The sequence below is a fragment of the Mixophyes fleayi genome, chromosome 12 (assembly GCF_038048845.1).
Source record: "Mixophyes fleayi isolate aMixFle1 chromosome 12, aMixFle1.hap1, whole genome shotgun sequence".
NCBI classification, from domain to species: Eukaryota; Metazoa; Chordata; class Amphibia; order Anura; family Limnodynastidae; genus Mixophyes; species Mixophyes fleayi.
Genome location: NC_134413.1, coordinates 76,353,256 through 76,376,184, shown reverse-complemented (window position 1 = coordinate 76,376,184; position 22,929 = coordinate 76,353,256). Strand labels below are relative to the sequence as shown.

Here is a 22,929-nt window from a genome sequence, read left to right as displayed (position 1 = left end):
CCTCTGCTTCCTTAGTGGATTCCCCATTCTACCTGTGCCCACTTTGCCACCTGATTTTCATGTTAGGACCAGGGCAAATACTACTGCAATAATTTATCCTATAATAATTATATATATATATATATATATATATATATATATATATATATATATATATATATTAATTAAATATAATGTATCCTTATATTTGCCCTAATTTATGTAAGTAACCCCATTTAGTGTTAATGCAATCTGAATTCAACCATCTATCTTCATTTAATAAAAGCTTTCTGAATAAGCAGCTAACTCCAGCCTCCTTGTATGCCCAGCAGGTGTATTCTGTGTATACTGTCCTGCCATACTATAGGAGAGAGCAATTATCTGATTTGTGCAATATCCAGAATCGTTCCTATGGCACCTTTATATACATATGCACATAGGGCTGCTGGAAATGACCGGTGTCCTAAATGTATAACGCCATACTGACCTGCACGGCCGAGATCTTCTTTCACTACAGATAAGCTGGAGATCTTCGCGCCAAATGCTGGGAACAGCAGGAAGTACTTCGCCCCGCCCCCTTCATTTCATTCATAAATGTCCCCGCGCTGTTCTCTCTGCGGAATCGGATACAGTACACACCCCGTATGTGTGCAGTAATAGGTCAGCGGTACTGTATATTAATAGGTCAGCAGAAGTGTATAGTAATAGGATAATGTATAATATAATTAAATATCTTCTCCCCCCCAGCTACAATGACGGTCACGTGATGTAGAAGTTTCACTTTCCCTCTCTGGACATTAGTAGGAAGACACTGCCGGCATTTGTAGGGTTACTGTGTCTGCAGCGGCCACCGGCGGCCACATGTGGAATTACACTGTTCTGTAATGTACTGCAGAGGACACGGTGACACAACCAAAGGCATTTAATTAGATCGGGGACTGGATCCTGTACTGTGGGGGGATTAGACACTGACTTGTCTGGAATGCAGCAACAGAGCAGACACACACAATCTTGCCGGCACTTTTCACCCAACACTCAGCTGTTACTAGGTCTCTAAAATGCCATTATTACTATAGGCCCTGCCAGCAGGGGGCAGTCGTTTAGTAATAGTTTGGAATAAGCTGGTAAAGGCTGCAGGTTACATAATTAGAAGAGCTACAATATACAGACAGAGCTAAAGTAAAGGAAAATATACATAGTCACTGCCAGATGCTGGTCCAGAGAGGGCAGGAGCACTCTTCCCAGTTTTCCAAAACACATTGTTGTGATAGTGGTGGGTCATGATGTGACCTCTGCTCCATGTAGACGGATGGACTGACGACTGCTGTCCACCTACTCCGCTCCCAGCGGCTTCCATGGGTACCCATCTAATCTGGTGGCATGCTCACTGTTAGCTCTTACCCATCCCTCTGGGCTCGGCTTACCAAAATCAAGGATGAGAGTCCAATCCAGGCCAGTGGAAACCTATATCTGATCAGCAGGCCTCTGGTGTATCCAATAAGTCTTTCTTTCGACCTCCTCGGTGAATGAGAAGCGGTGGCATTCACAAGTCCCAGTAAGACGGGCAAGGCGACCTCTTGGCCATCGCCTGCTCCTGCTGTCTCCATCTTGAACCATGTGACTCTTGCAGGCTTACCTCTAAGGACTCACTTAGTTCAGCTCTGCCTCCATGTAGACCACCTTAACCATTGTGGCAACTACACCATCTAGTATCCTGCACCACTACGGTCTCCTGCACCATCGTGGCTGCTTAATACTCTCATGTATGTCCTATATGTACAACGCTTCCGGCCTTTTATGGCACCTTTTGAATAAAATATATTAATAATAATAATACAGCGACATAAAACAGCAGCTAACGATGCCCTGCCCAGATGAGCTTACACTCTAATAGGTGCGGGGAACACACGATACAAGTGGGTAGCGAAATAACAATTGATGGGGAGAGTGCAGGTGACAATTATTAAACAGCAGTATGATCAGCCTCTGATAATATAATAACGCTGTTATTGGTGACTGGTATTTCTGTGCAGCTCCCGGTGGTGGGTGCGGTTGGAAGAGACAGTGGATGGTGGAGATATGAGCATGAACCAGTCAATGTAGAAAGATCAGAATATTCAGGGCAAAAGCAGCACAATCCACAAGTAAGTTATAGATCAAAATAAATATTATTGATTAAGTAAGTAATTTTATTTAATATATCAGACCTCTCATTTTTTGTATATTTTTTCGCTTACTGTTGCAAAATATTTAAAATAAAGATAGAGATTAGGGGCCCGGTTCACGTTCGTATGTACGTACGTCCATTTGCGTAACGTATCTTGCGTGAAATAGCTCTGCGCATGCCCAGAAACGGGCCATACACCAATGAACACCATTGTATGCAATTCATGTCCGATCGCAAATGACACCACTGCCTATGACTTGAGAGGCGGATCGGGGGAGGAAAGGGGCGGACTACTGTAGGCTATGTACAGGAGGGGTGTGCCGAGGGTGTTCTGATGTAGATCTGGACCAATCAGGTCCTGGGTTTATCGTGAGTCCTCTTGGTTTTAGCTGTATCATTTGTACCAGCAACAGGCAGGGCCATATTAACCCGAGGTCTATCTGGGCTACAGCCCAGGGGCCTCGGGCATCCAGGGGCCCTTGAAAGTGCTCAGCAGCATTGATCAGGCCGGGGGCGGGGGGGCGCCCAGCTCAATCAATGCTGCTGAGCCTGTCACTGTAGTCCTCCTTCCCCGGCGCTCAGTAATCTGCTTACAGAGGAGATCTTGTGAAAGTGAGACTATGAGTCTCACTCTCGCATGATAGATTGTAAGCCCCAATGGGGCAGGGACTGATGTGAGTGAGCTCTCTGTACAGCGCTGCAGAGTTAGTGGCGCTATATAAATAAATGGTGAATGGGAATAAAAAGTGGGCCAGAGGTACCCTTTAACACATACTTACCAACTTATGGGGGCGGGTCACAGCAAATTATGTCATTTTGTCCCCGGCCCCCATGACGCAATGACTGAATGGATATCTCCCTCTCTCCAAATGGGTACAGGCGTTTGCTGCCTAATTGGGAACAGTGAAAAAGAGGAGGGGGGGGTTAATACTTTATTTGCATGTCTGAGGTCATTAGTAGGTGAACTGAAGGTTCCCTTAGTCTCTCTGGTGTTGCAGTTTTCCTGGACATTACCCAACGAAGATACAACTGGATTCAGACTATGGTGGAGGCGCCGCGCAGTGGATACACCGGACAAATATTCAATATGATGTAGCACTTACCCTTGTGTATCAAGCTCCCATTGTCCCATAGATTGTACGCTTGCGATCAGGGCCCTCTTACCTCTCTGTCTGTCTGTATCACCCAGTATTATTTTATTACTGTTTGTAAAGCGCTACGGAATCTGCTGGCGCTATATAAATAAATGATGATGATGATAATATTAACTGCTGTTCTATTATAAGGGAATAAAATAGCACCTTTTATAGACATACCGAGGAAAGGGGCTGTCACAGTATTATTTAAATAATATCACAATACTATAAACACTAACAAAATATTTTTACAACTTCGTATACAACAATATAAAAAAACAAACTGAACCAGGAGCCTTCAGGAAAGGGGAAGAACCAGAGATACAGTATAATGAAAGGTAACAGTGGTAAATAGAGCATTGGAAACATTAATCTGGGGGCCCTTAAAAAATATAGCATCACTCACGGAGCCGGTGGCTTTGTCACCTCTGTAGGATGCTGGTCAGTGGTCTCAGTTCTCAGAGAAGGTGATGGAAGGAGGAAATCAGTACAGCATCACTTCCTAGGTGGTATAATGCAGTATAGGGTGGTGTTAGTAATATGTAACAGGTCGTCAGACAAGAAGGGAGAACATCTCACCTTACAGACGCAACATGGACAATCTCTTCTTCTGTGGCTTAGTGGTTCTCTATCTTCAGAACGGTAAGTTATATGCACCAGTAATTACTCTACAAGATAGTCTGGGATGGTTTATAAATATATAACATTTTTACTAAATGTAATGGTGGATGTTTAAGAAAACTGTGACACAGGTTACTATGTAAATAAAATGATGTATCTCATGAGAACTGATCTGATTCTAAAAAAAAAGATTTTCTTGCACAGTTTTAGAAATGAAAGCAACTATCTGATCTGGTTGCTATGGGTTACAGCAACATTTTCCGCTTACTTCTGCTCCAGTTACCATAAATGTCACTTTTATGTGCGAACATTTTTCATCTTTATCATGGTGTAAATACATTTTCTGTTACAAGGCAGGTACATAAGAAACGTTTAAAGCTGTAACATTTATCACCCCATAATTGATCATTGAAGAGTGCACCGTTTAAATGTACCAATAACTAGTATTTGCAGTTGTTTCTATGCTTCTCTGCTACAATCCTAGCTTTCAGAGACCCACATCATGCTCAGTAGGTACAGGAAGAAATACTTTCCAGGGTGTAAGGTCCTGTTTCAGAATGACACCTGCACCAGTTTGGATAACGTATCTTTTCGTTCCTTCACACCGTGAACCTACGCAACTGCGGATATTCAGACCTGCAATTTTTTAGCAATTACAACTCCTTATGCCTGAAGAGGTGTAACGGGGAGGGAAGGGGTATACTAACGTCGGCGATGTACAGTGTTGGCTTGTTCAAGCAATTACGTTCAGATTCAAATTGCGATGTAATCGGGGTTACAGCTGAAAAAGCGGTTTATTTGTGGGTGGTCGGGAGCAGGTGTAAGTAACGGTTTGCAAATGGTTCGCAGACACATAATGAGGCCGTAGTACCGGCACGGCCGTAGATTACGATCTGCTGAGTTGTAGCAATGATTAAAAAAAGTATTTTTGTACACATGTCGGGAAGTTGGCCCTGCTGTATTAGCTGGTTTTTATAGATTGACTTCTTATTGCATATTTTGGCCAAAATGGAAGTGTGCATCTACCAATATGGAGGGATACCTACACTAACAAATCAGTTTCCAAGCAACACTATTGCAGTTATCTATCTATATGTGTTCACCGTGTTGTGGTAGATGCACATTCAGTTCCCTCTGAGCTATAAGAGGCGTAATAGGGCATCGTCCTCCATTACAATCGTGTGTGCACGTACACAGTTCTTTAAAGTCTATGGGAAATGCCAGAGATAGAGGGAGGCTGTATTAGAGCCTCTGTCTTCCTGCCCCTGGTACTTAAACAGGGGTACTCCCAGCTTTCTATTTGTTGACTGGTGATATTTTTTTTATCAGCAGGCACTAAATACATATGTGTTGAGCCCAAAAGTTCAGGAGGAAAATGCCTCAGCTGTGACGGGGTTAAATTCATTTTGGTTTTGAAAACACGCGGCAGTAAAAATATATAAAAGTTTTATCTCAGGGTGGTTGAAGGCGTACTTGTATCTGGCCAATGTATTCCACTGCTGACTCTACGGGAGTGATTTCCCATCCGTCAGCCCGTTTGCGTACCTACAGGTGAGACACCACGTTGAATCCCTTCCTACACCTGATATAACGAGATCACTAAATTCACTGGAGTCTCTTTGGGTTCAAAATCCTCTCCAAAAGGGTATTATTTCCATTCTATGTAACCTACTCACAGCCTCTAAACACACCGCTACTCCTGTACATGAACTTGCCTGGGAGGCTGATTTGGCTAGACCACCAGAGGGGACCACCCGTACAACTACATGAAAAAACAGCCAGTATTTAACTTATGTGCAAAATAGAAAACTAATATGCACCCCTTGCATTGTAACATGGTTTTGTCCAGGAGACTACTTACTCAATTTTTTTTACTTAACTTTCCTTATTGAATCAGGTCCACAGAGCTTAAGTGATATCTTCTGCCAGAAGACCAAACACATTTTTGCTAAAGGGGTGACATTATTTAATTTCCATCTATAATTGTGGAGTAAGATTTTGAATTGCAATCTGTTCTTTTTAGAAAAACAATAAAAGTAACCCCAGTACAGCATAGAATATTAAAGTACTACACTTTGCCTTTGCACACCTAGCAGAGCTGAATTGATTAAATAGATTATTTCCGCTAACTTTTCTTACCTGTGGTGTGACTAATGATGACATGGTTTTATTTTTTTGCTTGTTGACATCAGCGCCACTCCTAATACCTGATACCGTGTGATAAGAGAAAGCTCGATCCCATACATGGAGCAATGTTGCGGCAATGGGGCTCTATGTACAGTAAATAATACAGGTTATAACTAAAGTACAAAACATATAAAAACAACACAAACAATAATGTTACAGAGTAATATGTAGAGTTGTTACTTCTTACACTCACCCAATAGCCACCCTTTTCACCATTCCACTCAGATATTTGCCATACTGATGGATACCGCATTATGAAGGAGTCATGGGAGATCTGACAACCAGGTGATGGATGAGGAGAGACACATCACCTATAGCCTGTGCATTGATGTAATTGTAATGTTTCTTATTACAAAATAATTGATTTGCTTTGTAACAGTGGTACAAGGGCTACATGTTAGGCATCCACTATACCTATAATATGCAGAAAATGAGCAACATTATAAAATTGCTTTTTTAAAAGGAAGTATTCATCCAGTGGAAAATAAATACAGTTTCTCATGCATGTTGGAGATGTCCCTATGACCTGCTTCAGTATCAGACTGTAAGCAGGATGAGACATCCTTGTCGCCACAGCTACTGTGGTCTAGAATGAACCCATAAAAGATGTAGCGGAAAACAATTTAGTCAGCGGTGGTATTGCTATGGGAATGCTTATCATAGACTAAAGGTCACTTTGCACAATCTTCAGCGTTTCCAGGAGGATCTGAGGTGGGAGCCTGAACTGGGTAGTCACCCCTGTGTCAGACATCATACAGAGACTTATATATGACATCTGTCTTCACTGCTGAAACCGGTGGTGATACTCCTGTAGTAAATAATTATTCTATATTAAACAAGAATACAGAAACAAATACATGATTTTATGTGTGTGAATCCCGCAAAACAATTCTTAAAAAGAAAAAACAATACATTAAATTTACATTCCCCACTTCTCATTCAGATAATGTTATGTGTTTGTAAGCAACTGTATCTAAGCAGATAAGACATATATACATATATAATATCTTTGCAGCATATGATAAATGTGGTTGTAAAAAAGGCCTGTATAGTAACCCTATTCAGAATTGAAATGAAAATATCACTTTTCTCTCTATACTGTAACTGAACAGTTCTGGTTTAATGATGTTATGAAGGATAGCTCACGGTAAAGTATTACTCATAAGTTACACAGATGTCATATCCATAAGACAAAATAGCGTGTTTACAATGTTAGGGGGAGATTCCTTTCTGAGTGAAGCGCCTGGCTCGTCTATTATACGCACCATATAACAGAATTTAATTCCAGGGACCGCAATGCTCATAGCACCTGGAATAGGGCTCGATTACCCTCATTTCTCCTCGCACTTCCGGGAGGAGTTGAATTGATCCCCTGACATAATAGACGAGCGAGGCATTTCTCTCAGGATTGAATCTTCCTCTTAGTTGTAAATATATAAATATCAGAAGCTGATGTTGGAGGAAACCTCTGATTTTATTATATTTATAATAACTCCATGTAAAATTCTGTTTTAGGTGTGTTAGGTGCATACTGTGGAGAGAGAAGAAATGTTTCTGGTATAGAGGGAGGAGATGTGACTCTATCTGTGGATCAGACTGAGATCAGAGACATCTCCTGGGTGACTGATATGAGACATTTTGCTACAACAGAGCCAGGTAACCCCGTTGTGGTTCGAGATAAGCTGTATAAAGGACGACTGGATGTCACAGCTGATGGATCCTTAATTATAACTAATCTGTCCAGAGGAGACCAAGGAATCTACAAAGCAAATATAGATAGACAGATATCGGGACAATGTACACAGATATATGGTCTCAAAGTGTACGGTAAGTCATTCACTGATCAATATCTTATAAAAAGGTACATTTTCTTAATTCGTTTAATACATGAATAATGTACAATCATGCCAAACCCTGGATGGCCTCGTTGACCATGTTGTTCCCCCTGATGCCAAGTTCTACGGCCAATCACAATAAATATTAAGATGCAGCTGAGTCATCACTTATTTTAGCTAACAATAATGTTTATGGATGATACATCTAGCATATAGGCCTAGGATGACACATACCTAGGACACCATAGTTCAGTCCAGAGAGCAGCACAGACATGGATTTATATCAATATTTCATTCTTTTTATCTTCCTTTTCCTTATGTTTTGCTAGTTGGTTTTTATGATTTGATCGACCATAATATAGTTGGAGGTAACATACTTAAAGAGCAATCCAGTTAGTCCAGCTCAAGGGCAATGCACTATCGATAACTGACTTAGGCCCTAAGATGTTAAAGGCCTAGTACACCTACTTCTATTATAAATGTGTAAATGAGGCACCTGTGCCTGGGGAACAGACTATGTGGGAGAGAAGGAAGGAATGTATCCCAATGCTGAATCATTATTTATAAAAAGCGAAACTTCCTTTTGTAGTGAAATCTAAATGCATTTTTTTTTAGGGAGGTTCCTTGCTGTGCGGGGAGGGGAGGGGACACAACTAAGGGGGGGGGGGGGTGCACACAGCTAATTCAACCCCACAAAAGGACTTTTTCACTAGCATTTTGTGCCTTGCGCTTTTTAGCAGAGAAGCGCATTTCTAGGCTCACTTTGTGGTGTTTCCTGAGAGCACAGATTAAGCATGCACAGTGATGTGCGCAAGGGGGACCACTTAGACGCATGCCTGCAAATCTGCTCTATGGATCAAGTGTACGTCGCAAATCCTGTGTGTTTGTTCACTGCCATTCCTTTAAAGTGCACCTATGTTATCGTCCCCGATTCTCTGCTATTCTCACACTACCAGGACCTTGGACATTAACCCTTTAATTACTGATGGCACTTTGTAGCTTTGTGACCAAGCCAAGTTTAGCTAGGTGCGGGTTAACTGTTTCCTAGAGTTATTGAGTGAATATCACATTGTTCTTATTTATAAGTGAAGTCTTCGTTCAGCAGTGTCCTGCCCAGGGATGAACTTCAGTGCCCGCTCCTTAGCCTTCTTGGAGCAGGTGCTGATGTTTGGCTCTTTGTTCCCATGTTCCGTGCGACACAGGATTCCCTGTGATGGAGTTCTGGGCATTAGGACATAACCGACAAAACTTGCAAATGGAAAGGTGCTTTACTGAGGTAGCCCAAGATATACACAGCTCTTTTATTCCACAATTTAAAGACAGCACAGTGCCTACATGACCAGCACCACGCCCAGGTTACCCACTTGCTGCTCACCATGCCCTTGGCATCACCCAGTTAACATTCGGAGAGGTTTAGGCTTCCTTTCAGCTCCAGCACCCTAGGACTGCTGGAACCTAAGCTGAGCTTCCAGTTAGTGTTCTCCATGGGCACCAAGAACACTTTTGGAAACAACAACACTATGGGCTTCCTGCGCTCCTTATTTACCACCAAAAACTATAGTATTATTAAAATGTCTGCATACTGTAAACAGTAACGAAAGATTTCCACAACTTATATAATGATATAAAAAAACAAATTTGAACCAGGAGTCTTCATGAAGTCGTGCAGAGATAATGGAAGGTAATGGTGGTAAATAATACATTTATTCTTTCTTTTACCACATTTAGTCTGACAGCCTTTAAAAATATAGCATCACACACACACTTGGTGACTTTCTTTCTTCTGTACACTGTAAATGCTCAGTGGTCTCAGTTCTCAGAGAAGGTGATGGAAGGAGATTAGTACAGCATCACTTCCTAGCTGGTATACTGCAGTATAGTGTAGTGTTAGACAGAAGTAGGTATGTGTGAGTAAATGACTTACCTAATGAATAACTATACTAACCGCATGTTGTCAGGAGGTCTTTAAATCTTTATTTCAGGAATGCAGATTCTGTGCTCTAATGTTTCTTTGTGATGCAGCAATTGATGTATGGATCAGTTTTTCCTTGCAAGGGAAAGTTATTCAAAAGAGCAATCCTTGTGCAAGTCGCAAGGGGTGAGTTCCTGTAAAAAGGGATAGATCTGTATGTATTTGTCTGTAAACACCGCAGTTGAATAATAAGCTTCTTCCGCTACTATGGTGCTGTCCGTCTTGTCCTGCAGTGTCTACGGCAGAGCGCCCTGGTTGCTATCACACACTCACTGCGGCTCAGATAGGAAATATATAAGAAAGTGTTTTTATATATATATATATATATATATATATATATATATATATATATATATATATTCTATATATTCGGAATTCTATATATATATTGAATTCCGTGGTGTACAGTATGATTGAATAGATAGATTAGAGAAAGGTTCTCAGGTGAAGATCAGTGTTGAGGCCTTTGGGGGAGAGAGTGCCCAGGGTATCTGCTCATCTATTGTTGTTATTCTTTTGTATAAATTATGTAAGGTCTTCTTGGTTACCTTTCCATATGTACAAGTTGTCATCCATATGAACAAGATGTCGTTACAATATTCTTGAAGTACATATTATTGTTCCATATTTTGTCCTTTTCCCATATAGCCATAAAGAGTTGGTGGCATAGTTTGGGGCGATTTTTGTTCCCATTGACGTTCATTGCAACTGTCTACTGTACAGTAGCTACCTTCAAACCAAAAATAGTTATGGTTAAGAATGAATTGTATGCTTACCTCTATTATCAGCCCTACCTGCTGCAGGTAGGGCTGATCTGGTGGTGAGCAAATGTTTGTTGTGTAGGCCTCCTTTCTCCTGATTGATGCATGTGTATAGGGATGTCACTAGTATGTAGGTTTGGTGCCATGTGATATTGTGAATAATTTCCAGTGTTTGGGTCATATCTTTTAGATGGCATCTTTGTGAGGTGCCCTGCACATACCTATTTTCATCCCCACCATGCACTCCCATTTCTTACCCACTGCTGGTCTTCATTCTTCACATCTTTTTTAACCATCAACATCAGTCACTCATTATTGCTTATAAAGAAGCAAAATACTGTTGATAACATCTATCCCTCTGTAAACAGGCATAAGTTGTGCGATAGAGCTGTAAACACCAACATTTGTTCTAAAGCAAAATAGATATAATACACAACAGATACTTTAATTAGAGCCACACTCGAATGCTCCTCTGCACTCTCTACAATTTCTCGTACTCTGAATCCCATCATTCTCCCCTATTTATACTATTGTAGATATAATTGTTTTATACAAGTCAGTAATTTAGACGTTATTGTCACGATCTGCCTGCAGCTTGCTGCTTTGTATTGGCAGCTCCTGCCTCCAGGACTATTAGACTTTATTATTTGTGTTTCTTTTTATGTGTTGCAGCAGTCCCTCTATTCACCAGAGGTGCTGCTATTGTGCCTGCTTCTAGTCCCTTAGGAGTTAACCCTGCTGCACTGATTATCCCTGGCTCCTGGGTGTTCCCTATGTATACCTGCCTCTCCCAGCATTCATTGCTGGTTATTGATGTTACACTCTGTGGTCACTTCCTCCTGCTGTGCTCCTGGGTTTATGTTGCTTGAGATCTCTACATACATTCTGCTGACCTGTTTCATCTGTGAACCTGGTATTTACCTCTGCATCTCCCTGCACTTGCTACTTGGAATCTTTCCATACCTCCTGTTTACCTGCAACTGCTGTATACCTGGTAATTACTGCAAGGCTCATTATTACATCATCTGTTCATACTCTTCAGCAATAAACTTTGAATGTTTTTCACCTTATTCATGGTTCCTTAACTGTATTCCTGCATTGATTCGTGACAGTTATATTGCACTATTATTGAATGCCTTGAAAAATGAACCTCTGATTTTAATGTATTTCTAATAAATCAATTTAAATTCTCAGGTGTTATAGGTGCATTATGCGGAGAGAGAAGAAATGTATCCGGTATAGAGGGAGGAGATGTGACTCTACCTGTGGACCAGACTGAGATCAGAGACATCTCCTGGGTGACTGATAAGAGAATTATTGCTAGGACAGAGCCGGGTAAACCTGTTGTGGTTCGAGAGAAACTGTATAATGGACGACTGGATGTCACAGCTGATGGATCCTTAATTATAACTAATCTATCCAGAGAAGACCAAGGGATCTATACAGCGGATATACAGGGACAAAGTTCTGAACAATGTACCCAGATCTACTATCTCACAATATATGGTACGTTATTGTCATTCACTGATCTATATATTTTAAACATGTATTCCTCTATTTTCCTATTGTTTTTTTTTTAATACACTAATGATGTTATATCATGTGATGCTTCATCTAATCTATGGATGCCCTCATTGGCCAGATTTGTCCTTCTGTTGCCAAGTCCCATGGCCAATCATGATAAATATTGAGATGCGGCTGGGGCTTTCCATCAGTATTAAAAAGGACACTGATGTCATTATGATGTCTGAGTCACAATGATTTCATATAACACTAATGTTTAGGGGGGGGGGGTGTATCTAGCATGTAGGCCTAGGAAGAGAGAAGCATAGAAATGGATTTATATCAATCTTCCACTCTATTTTCATTTTCCTTCTGTTTTTATGGCTTATGAAACTGGGTCACACAGCACAAATACAATAAACACGTATTTACCTATAGAGACAAACTACTGTACTGCTGAACAATTTAAACATTTTCCTCCTGCCATGTTGTTTGCACTCCTAAGAGAAAAGATATACATTGATCTTGATGATATAAGCAGCTGCTGTATACTATACAGAACTTTCAATACATATACTATTTGCATGTGTTTATGGTGACTCTGCATTAATAGTTTTGTGTACAGTAAACATTTTCATCTTAAGTTAATTGAACTCTAATAGACTTCTGGAGCATTGTGGTATACAGTATGTACTCTAATAAAAGCTAGGTAAAGTCATATGACAGGAATATTGTTATATATGTATCTCCTTTGTTTTAATTTTAAAAAAAAGTACAAATAGAGGCTTATTAATAATATTATTACTATTTATTTATAAGCCACCACAGGTTCCGTAGCGCAGGATACAGAAGCAAGTAACAAATATATGAGGTAATACACATAAGTAGCACAGATGAGTGTGAGTAATACTATGAGGACTCACGAGAAGTGCATCAAAACAGACATCCATCAGGGTGGAGAGGGTCAAGAAGAGAGTGGGAGGAGAGAAAGTGGGTCAGACGATTGATGGCAAGTCGTTCTAGAATTTTAGAAGTAAAATGAAGCAGAAATGCGGGGCGAAAGTTGGAGAGAGGATGGGTCAAGGGAGGGTTTTTGGCGAATAGGGGAGATAAGATCATGCTTGAAGGCTGAGGGGAAGATACCAACGGAGAGAGAAAGGTTAAAGAGGTGAGCAAGGTGATGACTGGCATTGGGAAAGAGGGAGTGGAGGACCTTGGAGGGGAAGAGGCATTGGGGTTTATTGGACTGGGAGGAAATGAGGGATGTGAAATTGGTTTGTTTAGCAAGAGAGAGGGCAGAATAGTAGGAGGAAAAGATGAATTTCAAGTGGATGAAGCTCGCAATGGAGTGGGATTTTCTCCATTAGCGTTCAGAGAAGCAAGAGCACTTTCGAAGGAGACGAGTAAGAGGGGAGGGCCAGGGCTGGGGTTGAGATTGGCAGAGATGGATTGGGATGGCTGAGGCTGCATTGTCAAGGGCAACAGAGAGTGAGGAGTTGTAAAGTGTGACAGCGGCATTGGGGCACGATAGGAAAGAAATGGGAGTGACAAGAGTTTTGAGAAAAGACGCAAAGATGATGGGGTCAAAGAAAAGCCAGGCGTGAAGTTATCCAGAAATTGTGAGTAAGGGCAAGGGGATGATAGATGACAGCTACACGACGGTGGAGAGAGGAGAAAAGATGGATAGAGTGAACTTCAAAGGAGGAGATGGAGAGGGAGGGTTCTGGGGGGATAACACTGAAGGTATAGCCAGGAGACAGTAGACACCTACACCACCTCATTGGCGGTCCACAGAATGGGGAGTGTGGGAGAATGAGAGACCCCCGTGGGAGAGTGCAACAGGGGATGCAGTATCAGAGGAGAAGATCCATGTTTCTGTAAGTGCCAGGAGACCAAAGGAGTGGGAGAAAAAGAGGTCATGAATTGGAGTGAGCTTATTGCAGACAGATCTTGCTCCAGAGTGTGTATCGGAGGGAAAGGTGTGTGAGAGGAAGGACGGGAATAAAGTTGGCAGGACAAGGTGATATGTGGTGGAGGGTGATGCGACACCTGATAGAGGGTATGGGCTTTTGCATATAGTATAAAGTAATGATGTCGGGAGCCATGTGGGGGATTGGGTAGAAGTGTTGAATGGAAAGTAATAAGGCACCGGTGATGTAGTAGCTGAGTTCTTGAAGAGTCATGAGATAGGAGAGTGGGCCAAAGTCAGATCAAACTCAGTTTCAGCTCTTCATACTTGCGATGGCAGACAAAGCCTTGAGTAGCCTTGAGAGTGCAATGATCAGATAGAAAACAAATAGCTGAAGTAGGGGAAGGGAGTGACTGAGCAAGTAACAGGCTGATTAAATAGAGGGAATGTTGCAGGAAAAATAAACTGATAGATAAAATAAACTTTCATGAACTGAGAAGGAAGTAAGCTCAGAGTCCAAAACAGTCCTCATGTTGTGTGTAGCTTGCAGCCAGGGAGAGTTGGAAACTTCAGGAGTAAATTATGGAGTTTCAGGTGAATACTGACTGTTGTCCTTGTAGCTGTGATGTTGGGTAGAATGTTCTTCTCCTGTTTCTGCCTGTTTAACACCTGTTTAACTCTGAATTATGCTTTTTAAATCTTAATACACTTGTAATTACACACTTAGAATTATACACCCTACCTAAGCAGCCATCCTAAGCATCTTAGTGAGCCATTCATTGTTCCTATGTATATGCCTTCTGTGTACCGTTACATATTGTGTCATTATACTATATGCTGGTTTATAATGTCTCTATACCATTATTACATAAACAATTACTGATATTCAGATATATGTTAATTGTTTCCATTAATTAACATTTCCCATTGCAATCATAAAATGCTAATTAGGTATGTTTCTGTTTTAGATGGAAACTTCTACAGACCTTCAATTACACAGAGCAATATCATTGAAGATGATAAAAAACTTCGTGAAAATTTTCCAGGTGAGGAGAACTGTTGCATATTCAGGACCGAAAAGCCGAAGCGCGGTACAAAATCCTCGTAGCGATGGCGGGTGTCCAAATTTTAAAAAGTTACCCCTCGATTTCGAACAAACTGTCTAGGTTTATGAACCAAGATGGCAGTGTTTCGGGAGGAGCAGAAGTTTGCAGCAGCAAATAACAGGAGTTTGTTGGAGTGAGGATGGTCCTTACAAAGTGCAGAGTTGGTGCACCGGTGAGCTTAGTTTTGCGGAGCAGTGCAAAAATTAGATTTTATTTTGCAGTTATTACAGAAATTAGATAAAGGGATATAAAGGATCAATTCTTAGGAATGTTCCTTGCTGTACAGGGGAACACACAGGCATTTGCTGACTGTAATCAGGTCTAGCCTATACTAATAATGGTCTATCATGCTCCTTACCCTCTAAGTTATTGGAGCAGGCGCTGTCCTTTGCTTCTTTTTGCTCTCATATTATTTGTGTTCTCTTCTTGCTCTATGTTCCACAAGTCTCTCTGTGATGAATCATTAGGGCAAAATTAACACAATGGCTCCTTTAAAATAGAAGGGTGCTTAATAGAAAAAGGCCAAGATGCGCACTCTTTGCTTTACAGTTTACAGACAGCAAAGTTAAAAAAATGTCCAGCAATATGTCCAAGTTATCCACCTGCTGCTCAAAATGTGCTTGGCTTCCATTAGGTATCCTCTCCAGAAGTTCTGTCTGCTGTTCAGCCCTCCTGTCCAGAGGTTTTGTCTCCTCTTCAGTCCTCCTCTCCAGAAGTTCTGTCTGCTGTTCAGCCCTCCTGTCCAGAGGTTTTGTCTCCTCTTCAGTCCTCCTCTCCAGAAGTTCTGTCTGCTGTTCAGCCCTCCTGTCCAGAGGTTTGGACTCCTCTTCAGTCCTCCTCTCCAGACGTTCTGTCTGCTGTTCAGCCCTCCTGTCCAGAGGTTTGGACTCCTCTTCAGTCCTCCTCTCCAGAAGTTCTGTCTGCTGTTCAGCCCTCCTGTCCAGAGGTTTTGTTTCCTCTTCAGTCCTCCTCTCCAGACGTTCTGTCTGCTGTTCAGCCCTCCTGTCCAGAGGTTTGGACTCCTCTTCAGTCCTCCTCTCCAGAAGTTCTGTCTGCTGTTCAGCCCACCTGTCCAGAGGTTTGGACTCCTCTTCAGTCCTCCTCTCCAGAAGTTCTGTCTGCTGTTCAGCCCTCCTGTCCAGAGGTTTTGTCTCCTCTTCAGTCCTCCTCTCCAGACGTTCTGTCTGCTGTTCAGCCCTCCTGTCCAGAGGTTTTGTCTCCTCTTCAGTCCTCCTCTCCAGACGTACTATCTGCTGTTCAGCCCTCCTGTCCAGAGGGTTGGACTCCTCTGCAGTCCTCCTCTCCAGACGTACTATCTGCTGTTCAGCCCTCCTCTCCAGAGCTTTTGTCTGCTATCCATTCCTCCCCTGTGATCCTATCTGCTATTCAGCTCCCTTCTCCAGAGGTCCTGTCTACCATTCTACCTTCTTCCCTAAATGACCTATCTTTCCCTCTGCTGACCCAGTCCATTTTCATATGTCATTTGTTTAAACCTGAAGTTTTTTCCGGCACTTTATACTCCGACTCAAATAAATAAATAGTTTCCTACTTTCTACTTGTAAAACCCAACAAGCGGGAAAACTTTTACAACCATCTATTCTTTACATGAAATAGGACAGGCGGCTGTATATTGGAACAGGTTACACCAGGTAGGGGGCTTCAAATAACAAACATTGTCTTTAGGACAAACGAAAGGCTGTTTGGATTTATTTTATTTTTAAGTGGGTTTCCTCTCAATTCTAAATATAAATCAAGATAGAACATATTATAATAATGCATTATTTTGCTAACTTTTTTTTCATTTTTCATGCTCCGACTTCAGGAAGGACACAGAAGGCAGATTACATAACAATGAATATAGTGCGTCTGACACTATCTGCCTGTGTGTTACTTATCACCTGCTGTCTGTTCACTCATCACATGAAGACTGAAGTGATGAAACCGTCCGGTGACAGCGACTGAAGATTCTACATCACTGGGCGGGATTATAGAGGATGAAATGATGTGTAAATATTCTTCATCCCTATTCATAAAATCATACATCTGGGATTACTCAGCTATACCGGGACCTGGATCACCAGAAATTTGCCTCTTGTGGTTACCTAGCTTGTTGTTTCAGCGTTAGTTTTGTTTTTTTAATAGAATATGTCTCTTTCCCTTATATGTTTATTTATTTAGTGCCTCACAATGTAAGCAACACGTCACTGTACATATGACTAACAAACGTTAAATAAAAATGAGTGTTAATCAGCTACTCCCATGAAGAATTTACATTAAGCCGTGGTAGACATACACAGATTTAGGTAAAAGTGCTGAAACATTATTGATAACATTAAGTACAATCATGGACAGGCGTAGATGGAGGTCAGGTGGAATAAGGTTCCAGAGGTAAGGAACAGCCGGAGAGAAAGGTTTAAGGAGTCATAGTGCAGCAGGAATGGGTAGCATAGAAGAAGGTAATTCTGTAAGGAATGAAGGAGTAATTTTGAAACAAATGAAGACATGTGGACTGAGATGTAAGGAGGTGCGGCTGTGTGGAGGGACATTGTGAGTGATGAGGTAAATAATGGGGCAATAGATGGTCTCTGATGGTACACTTTTCTGATATGCTCATTTTCACCTTGGCCCACAGTGGTTTAAATGGTCTCAAAGAGTATTTGAAATGGGCTGAATGTAGTAGTCGCAGATAAGGCACAATTTTTGTTTTAAGAGGAACTTAGCCAGGACCACCAGACTGGGAAAATTACAGCTGGTTGGTCAATCCTACGATTGGAGAACTAGATGGGGACACGTCTCCCCAATGTCATTATAGCAAACTCAGCCTGCCTAGATCAGGCAATCGCCAAAGTAGGAGTAGGACCATGCTGCCCATTTATGTACTGTGATTTAATGGGCCAGAGGCTTTCTGGCCTACTTCTCATTAACTTGAAACCTGGACCCCATTAACTGTACTCATGGTCGGTAGTAGGCATGTTAAGATGACCCTCTGAGATTTTAAGTCAAGTTCTAATGTCATTGTGCAGTTGTCAATTTTAGTGGGTGAAACAATAAATCTCTTATTAATCCAATTGTCATGTTTCTTATCATTTCACTGTTCTGCAGAATTTGGCACTATTTTTGTAAATTTACAGCTCAATTTATAAACTTTGACTAGAACTGGGACAATTACACTCAATTCGTTCTTCTGTGAGCTGTGGTTGGGGCAGAACTGGGAATACTCAGGGCAAAGTCCACCAGTGAAATGTGTGAAATTTGTTGGCCAAATGAGTAACATTGCTGTGTAACATCGGCACTATATAAATGCAGGATAACAACTTACATACACCATATGTTATTTTTTATTAGTTTTCAGCTGCGCAGAAAGATTGAGGGTTATTGTGTTGCTGTGTTTCAGTACCAGATAGTTTCTAAGCATATTCTAAGCTCCAAACTCAATAAGGCACAGCGCTAAAATACTAATTGATTGATATATTGTATAGCAAAAAACCAGGGCAGAAACCAAAAATATACAAAAAATGAATGCAATTTATTATACAAAAACAATAACGGTGGTATGAGCTCAATAGACAAAAACCTCCTATATACAAATGATGGTAAAAATAGGGACACCCTTTCAAACAAAAATCAGACCTGTTAGCGCATATAGCTGTAGGGTAACTGGCTGACGCTACAAGAAACACACTAATTCATACTGAGTTTCTGCCCGGGCAGGTTTCTTTTTACTCACGTATTACATTTTGGATATATCTACAGCAGAGAGTCGCGGACAAGTGAGGACCGGAGAGCCCCAAAAAACTGAGAACTAGGAGGGAGACCGTGAGTACTAACGGGGTTGATTAACCACCTATCCCTATACTTACCAGATCAATTTTATAATCGTCTCTTACAGCCATTATTATATGTGCGATTCGAGTGCTGCCAAATTATAAGGAGAATCTTCATGTATGATGCTAATCTCGGACATCTAATTATGTGAGATATGTTTCCACACCTATATGCGCTAACAGGTCTGATTTTTGTTTGAAAGGGTGTCCCTATTTTTACCATCATTTGTATATATTGTTTTTATTATGTATTTTGTATAATAAATTGCATTATTTTTTTGTATATTTTTGGTTTCTGCCCTGTTTTTTTGCCATACAATATATCAATCAATTAGTATTTTAGAGCTGTGCCTTTTTGAGTTTGTTGTCTTTTTGGGGATTAGCAATTGGCCCCTTGTTTCACAGCTGCTTTGATATATCTTTTACACAGCCTACCGCAGAATGTTTTGCTTTTTTTGATAAATATTCTAAACTCGCCCACATAACATGCACACTCTGACCAGCTTCTGACAATAATGAACAGAACCACAGACCATTCAGTACAACTCTACATCCTCCTCATTGTCTGTGGTACAGATATAGATCTACTGTGTATATAGTGATCCCTCACTATACTGAATATATTTTCCACTACACGCAGGATTTGTCATGTTGCACTATCACTTATTTTGTTGCTTCCATCGTGTGAGTCTGACATCCACAGACAGGATCCAAAGGAACAGAAATCCCTCACTATACTGAGATCTGGATTCACAGATACAGTTGTTAATGTTATGGTATAAATATGGTGGCATAAAATTGAACATACAGTTTTCAGAAAAATATAAGTGACCCATGACATATACTTTATTTGATGTGAACACAACACTGGTGGAAGATAGCTAGAAAATTATTTTCATTAATAACCACTGTCATGTGTAAGCAAATTTTTGACATAAATCTGCAAATAGGTGTTTGTGAATTAATTCCTAGAAATAGTGGGACATGGCTCAGAGAAGCTGTTAGATCAATGGGTTTTGTTTATGTTAAATTACCCAGAGGGGGCTGGTAGATAAGAGTAGGACCTTGTACCATTTATGGCAGGACGCAAATGTGAAAGCCTTTGAGGATATCTCTTTCAAGACAATAAAATCTAACACATGTTTGGGAGGCCTCAGACAGGCCGCCTGCAGAGATAGGGTTTGTATGTTAATGACAGATTCAAGCTGAATAGGGTCACAGGAAAATATCATATCATTTTCTCCAATATCATACATACCAGAGGCATGTGTGGTATGCAGATGAAGGGAAACTTATGACCTGTGGTGTGGAGGTAAAATCATGTTTGTAAGTCATACGGGTGAAGAGTTAGGACAGAGTGCCAAAAACCTGTCTCTACAGCAGAATCATAAAACCCTAATTTGCATTCTACAGTCCTGTTGGTTCTGACCTCACAGGAAGGGGGGCTGTGGGCCCTGTAGCTTGGTTTCAAAACTGTAGAGTAAATGTAAGTCTTAGTTCACTCTTAAGGGAGTCAATTTGATATTGAAGAGGGTCCCATTTCTCCTGCTTCTCCCAGCACCAGAAACTTGATTCTAAGTGAGGTATCAATTCTGTGTTTTATCCTTTTTATTTTATAAGAAACAATTGCTTTATATTGTATGCCTGTTTATAAACTGTTTTATCTGAAGCATTGTGGATGTATTTTCCATATTAAATTACACTTAATAAGTTCAAGTCTCTGTGTTCTTACGAATTCACGCGACAGTTTGGTCAAGACGCTACATAATTGAAATGGGGAGAACATTGTGGTTTATGTGAACTCTGATTAAAGTAAATTGTGTTACATTAATGCTAGGGAGAACCAAAGGCTTTGAAAATAAGAGTGTCAGCTCTGGTCAGAAAAAACCTTGGTGTTGGTATAGTTAGTACCGCAAAGCTAGTGTGTGGCATAGATAGGGAAGGATTTAATCATTTTAGACAGACCAGGGGGTAAATGTATCAAGCTGAGAGTTTTCCGGCGAGTTTGAAAAGCCAATCAGATTCTAGCTATCATTTATTTAGTACATTCTACAAAATGACAGCTAGAATCTGATTGGTTGCTATAGGCAACATCTCCATTTTTCAAACCCGCAGGAAAACTCTCGGCTTGATACATTTACCCCCAGGTGGTTGTTTTTTGGTTAACCCTGTGTCACACACGCATCACGCAGGCTCAGGTAAGTGCTGTTCGTGACAACCACCAATACCAAAATGTGTGTTTCTGGTTATGAAGCCTATTCTTGGAACTAGAGGCGAGTGAAGCTATGGCGACATTACACGCAAATAGGCTTCTGCGGCACAACAGGCCATTACGTTGTGTGATGTTCACTGAAGATGATCTGTGCCGCTAATACTCTGGATGATGGATCCCAATGGTTGGTGGTAATGCAGGGTCCAGATGTAGGGACAACAGTAATGCACCTGGTCAAACTTACACAGGCTGCCACCCACTGTCACTGTGGTCTTTCTCCTCCACAGGCACTATGCCCTCTAAACGTCCCAGCACTGCTACTGCTCCGTCCTTCTCACAATGCCGTCACTTTCTCGCTGCCCCTTAAGGTCTCCTCCCTCTATTCCCGTTCTTGGGCTTTTTTCTATATCTCTCACTGGTGCTCTCGCGCTTTCCTTTTTGCGTGCTCCTCCAAGACTTGCGAGACCCGTCCTTGGGTCCTGCACATGCACAGTTGCATCCCAAGTCCCAGACAGACGGCAGCATCCATAGGCCCACAGCAGAGCTGGGGCTACACAAGGGGGTACCAAAAATTCATATTCAGGATACATTCAAGGCTCCATCGGGAACAGGTAGTAGCACTGGACTTAGTGACCGGCGCACTATGATACCACAACCTGGCGCTCAGTGTGGCATTTACTTTAATGTCAGAGGTGCAACCGGCACCAGTAATGACACTAGCACTGCGAATTTAAAAGATCTTTCAATGCACCTACAAGCTGTTTACACATAGAGATCAGATCAAACAATGCTGCTAGATAGCAGTTCCCAGAACCTGCATCTCAAGTCCTCCCGCACCTCAGCCCGCAGCCAAGCAGCAGAATGTAGGTGAAAAATACTTATATTTGAGTATATTGTCAGATATTTTTTCACATTAATTTTCACTATACATATATATTTTTTCACTTTATATCAGTTATCTGTTCATCACTATCAATTATATATAATAAATAGTATATAATATCACATGTCTTTTCATGTCATAAATATCAATTATTTTACATGTATATATATCATGGACAACACATTTGGACTCTAGATATACATACATTAAATAACATCTTATAAAGAACCTATTTGGATCTTTAATAAAAACATCTAATCTATATACCTCAATATATTGCATTATCAGCCTCACACTTGAATCAATTCTATATTCCAATACGTCATGTCTGAATTTTATTTATGTATTTTGTGTCATCTTGTCTGCTTATCTCTGGCTCTTTTTCTGTTACCATTTTTATTACTAGTTGCATGCCTGTATAATTATCCGTTTACTACATTCATAGCCTGGGCTCATAAACTGCTATAAAACTGCTGATATATATATATATATATTGTCTAAATAAAATTTACACTAAAACTCATTTCATTGGTTGAAACTTATGCCAATCAAATTATGAAGTACCTATTGGTGGATAGTTACTTAAGTAACCAGCCCGAATACCCACTGGTTGCCTCACAGTAGAAGCAATTAGTGAAATGTATGTCAGATGTTTTTAGAAGGAGTCTGTGAGTCAGGTCAAGCAGGGAGTCCAGCGTCTAGCTGGTTATAAGAGAATCATAGATATATCAGAATATAATTTTTGCTCTATTAAGGAACTTCTCTATATGAATCTAGTGGTAGATAATTAAAGATGTTATTAAGAGAAATGAAAGCAGATATACTGTGATGAAA

The 22,929-nt window shown here is 40.9% G+C and overlaps 1 protein-coding gene across 2 annotated transcripts; it reads left to right on the top strand.

Annotated features, from left to right (window-relative positions):
- Nucleotides 1-1,889: 1,889 nt before the first annotated feature.
- Nucleotides 1,890-18,212, top strand: LOC142108272 (cell adhesion molecule CEACAM3-like). Of its 2 annotated transcripts, none has more exons than XM_075191911.1 (5): nucleotides 1,890-2,123; nucleotides 7,606-7,917; nucleotides 11,853-12,164; nucleotides 15,039-15,116; nucleotides 16,999-18,212. In XM_075191911.1, exons 2-5 carry the CDS (start codon nucleotides 7,719-7,721, stop codon nucleotides 17,136-17,138), a joined length of 729 nt encoding a protein of 242 aa, XP_075048012.1. In that variant the 5' UTR covers nucleotides 1,890-2,123; nucleotides 7,606-7,718; the 3' UTR covers nucleotides 17,139-18,212. The 2 variants fall into 2 exon arrangements, with proteins under 2 accessions (XP_075048012.1, XP_075048010.1); XM_075191909.1 differs by lacking the exon at nucleotides 1,890-2,123 and adding an exon at nucleotides 3,849-3,924.
- Nucleotides 18,213-22,929: the final 4,717 nt, after the last annotated feature.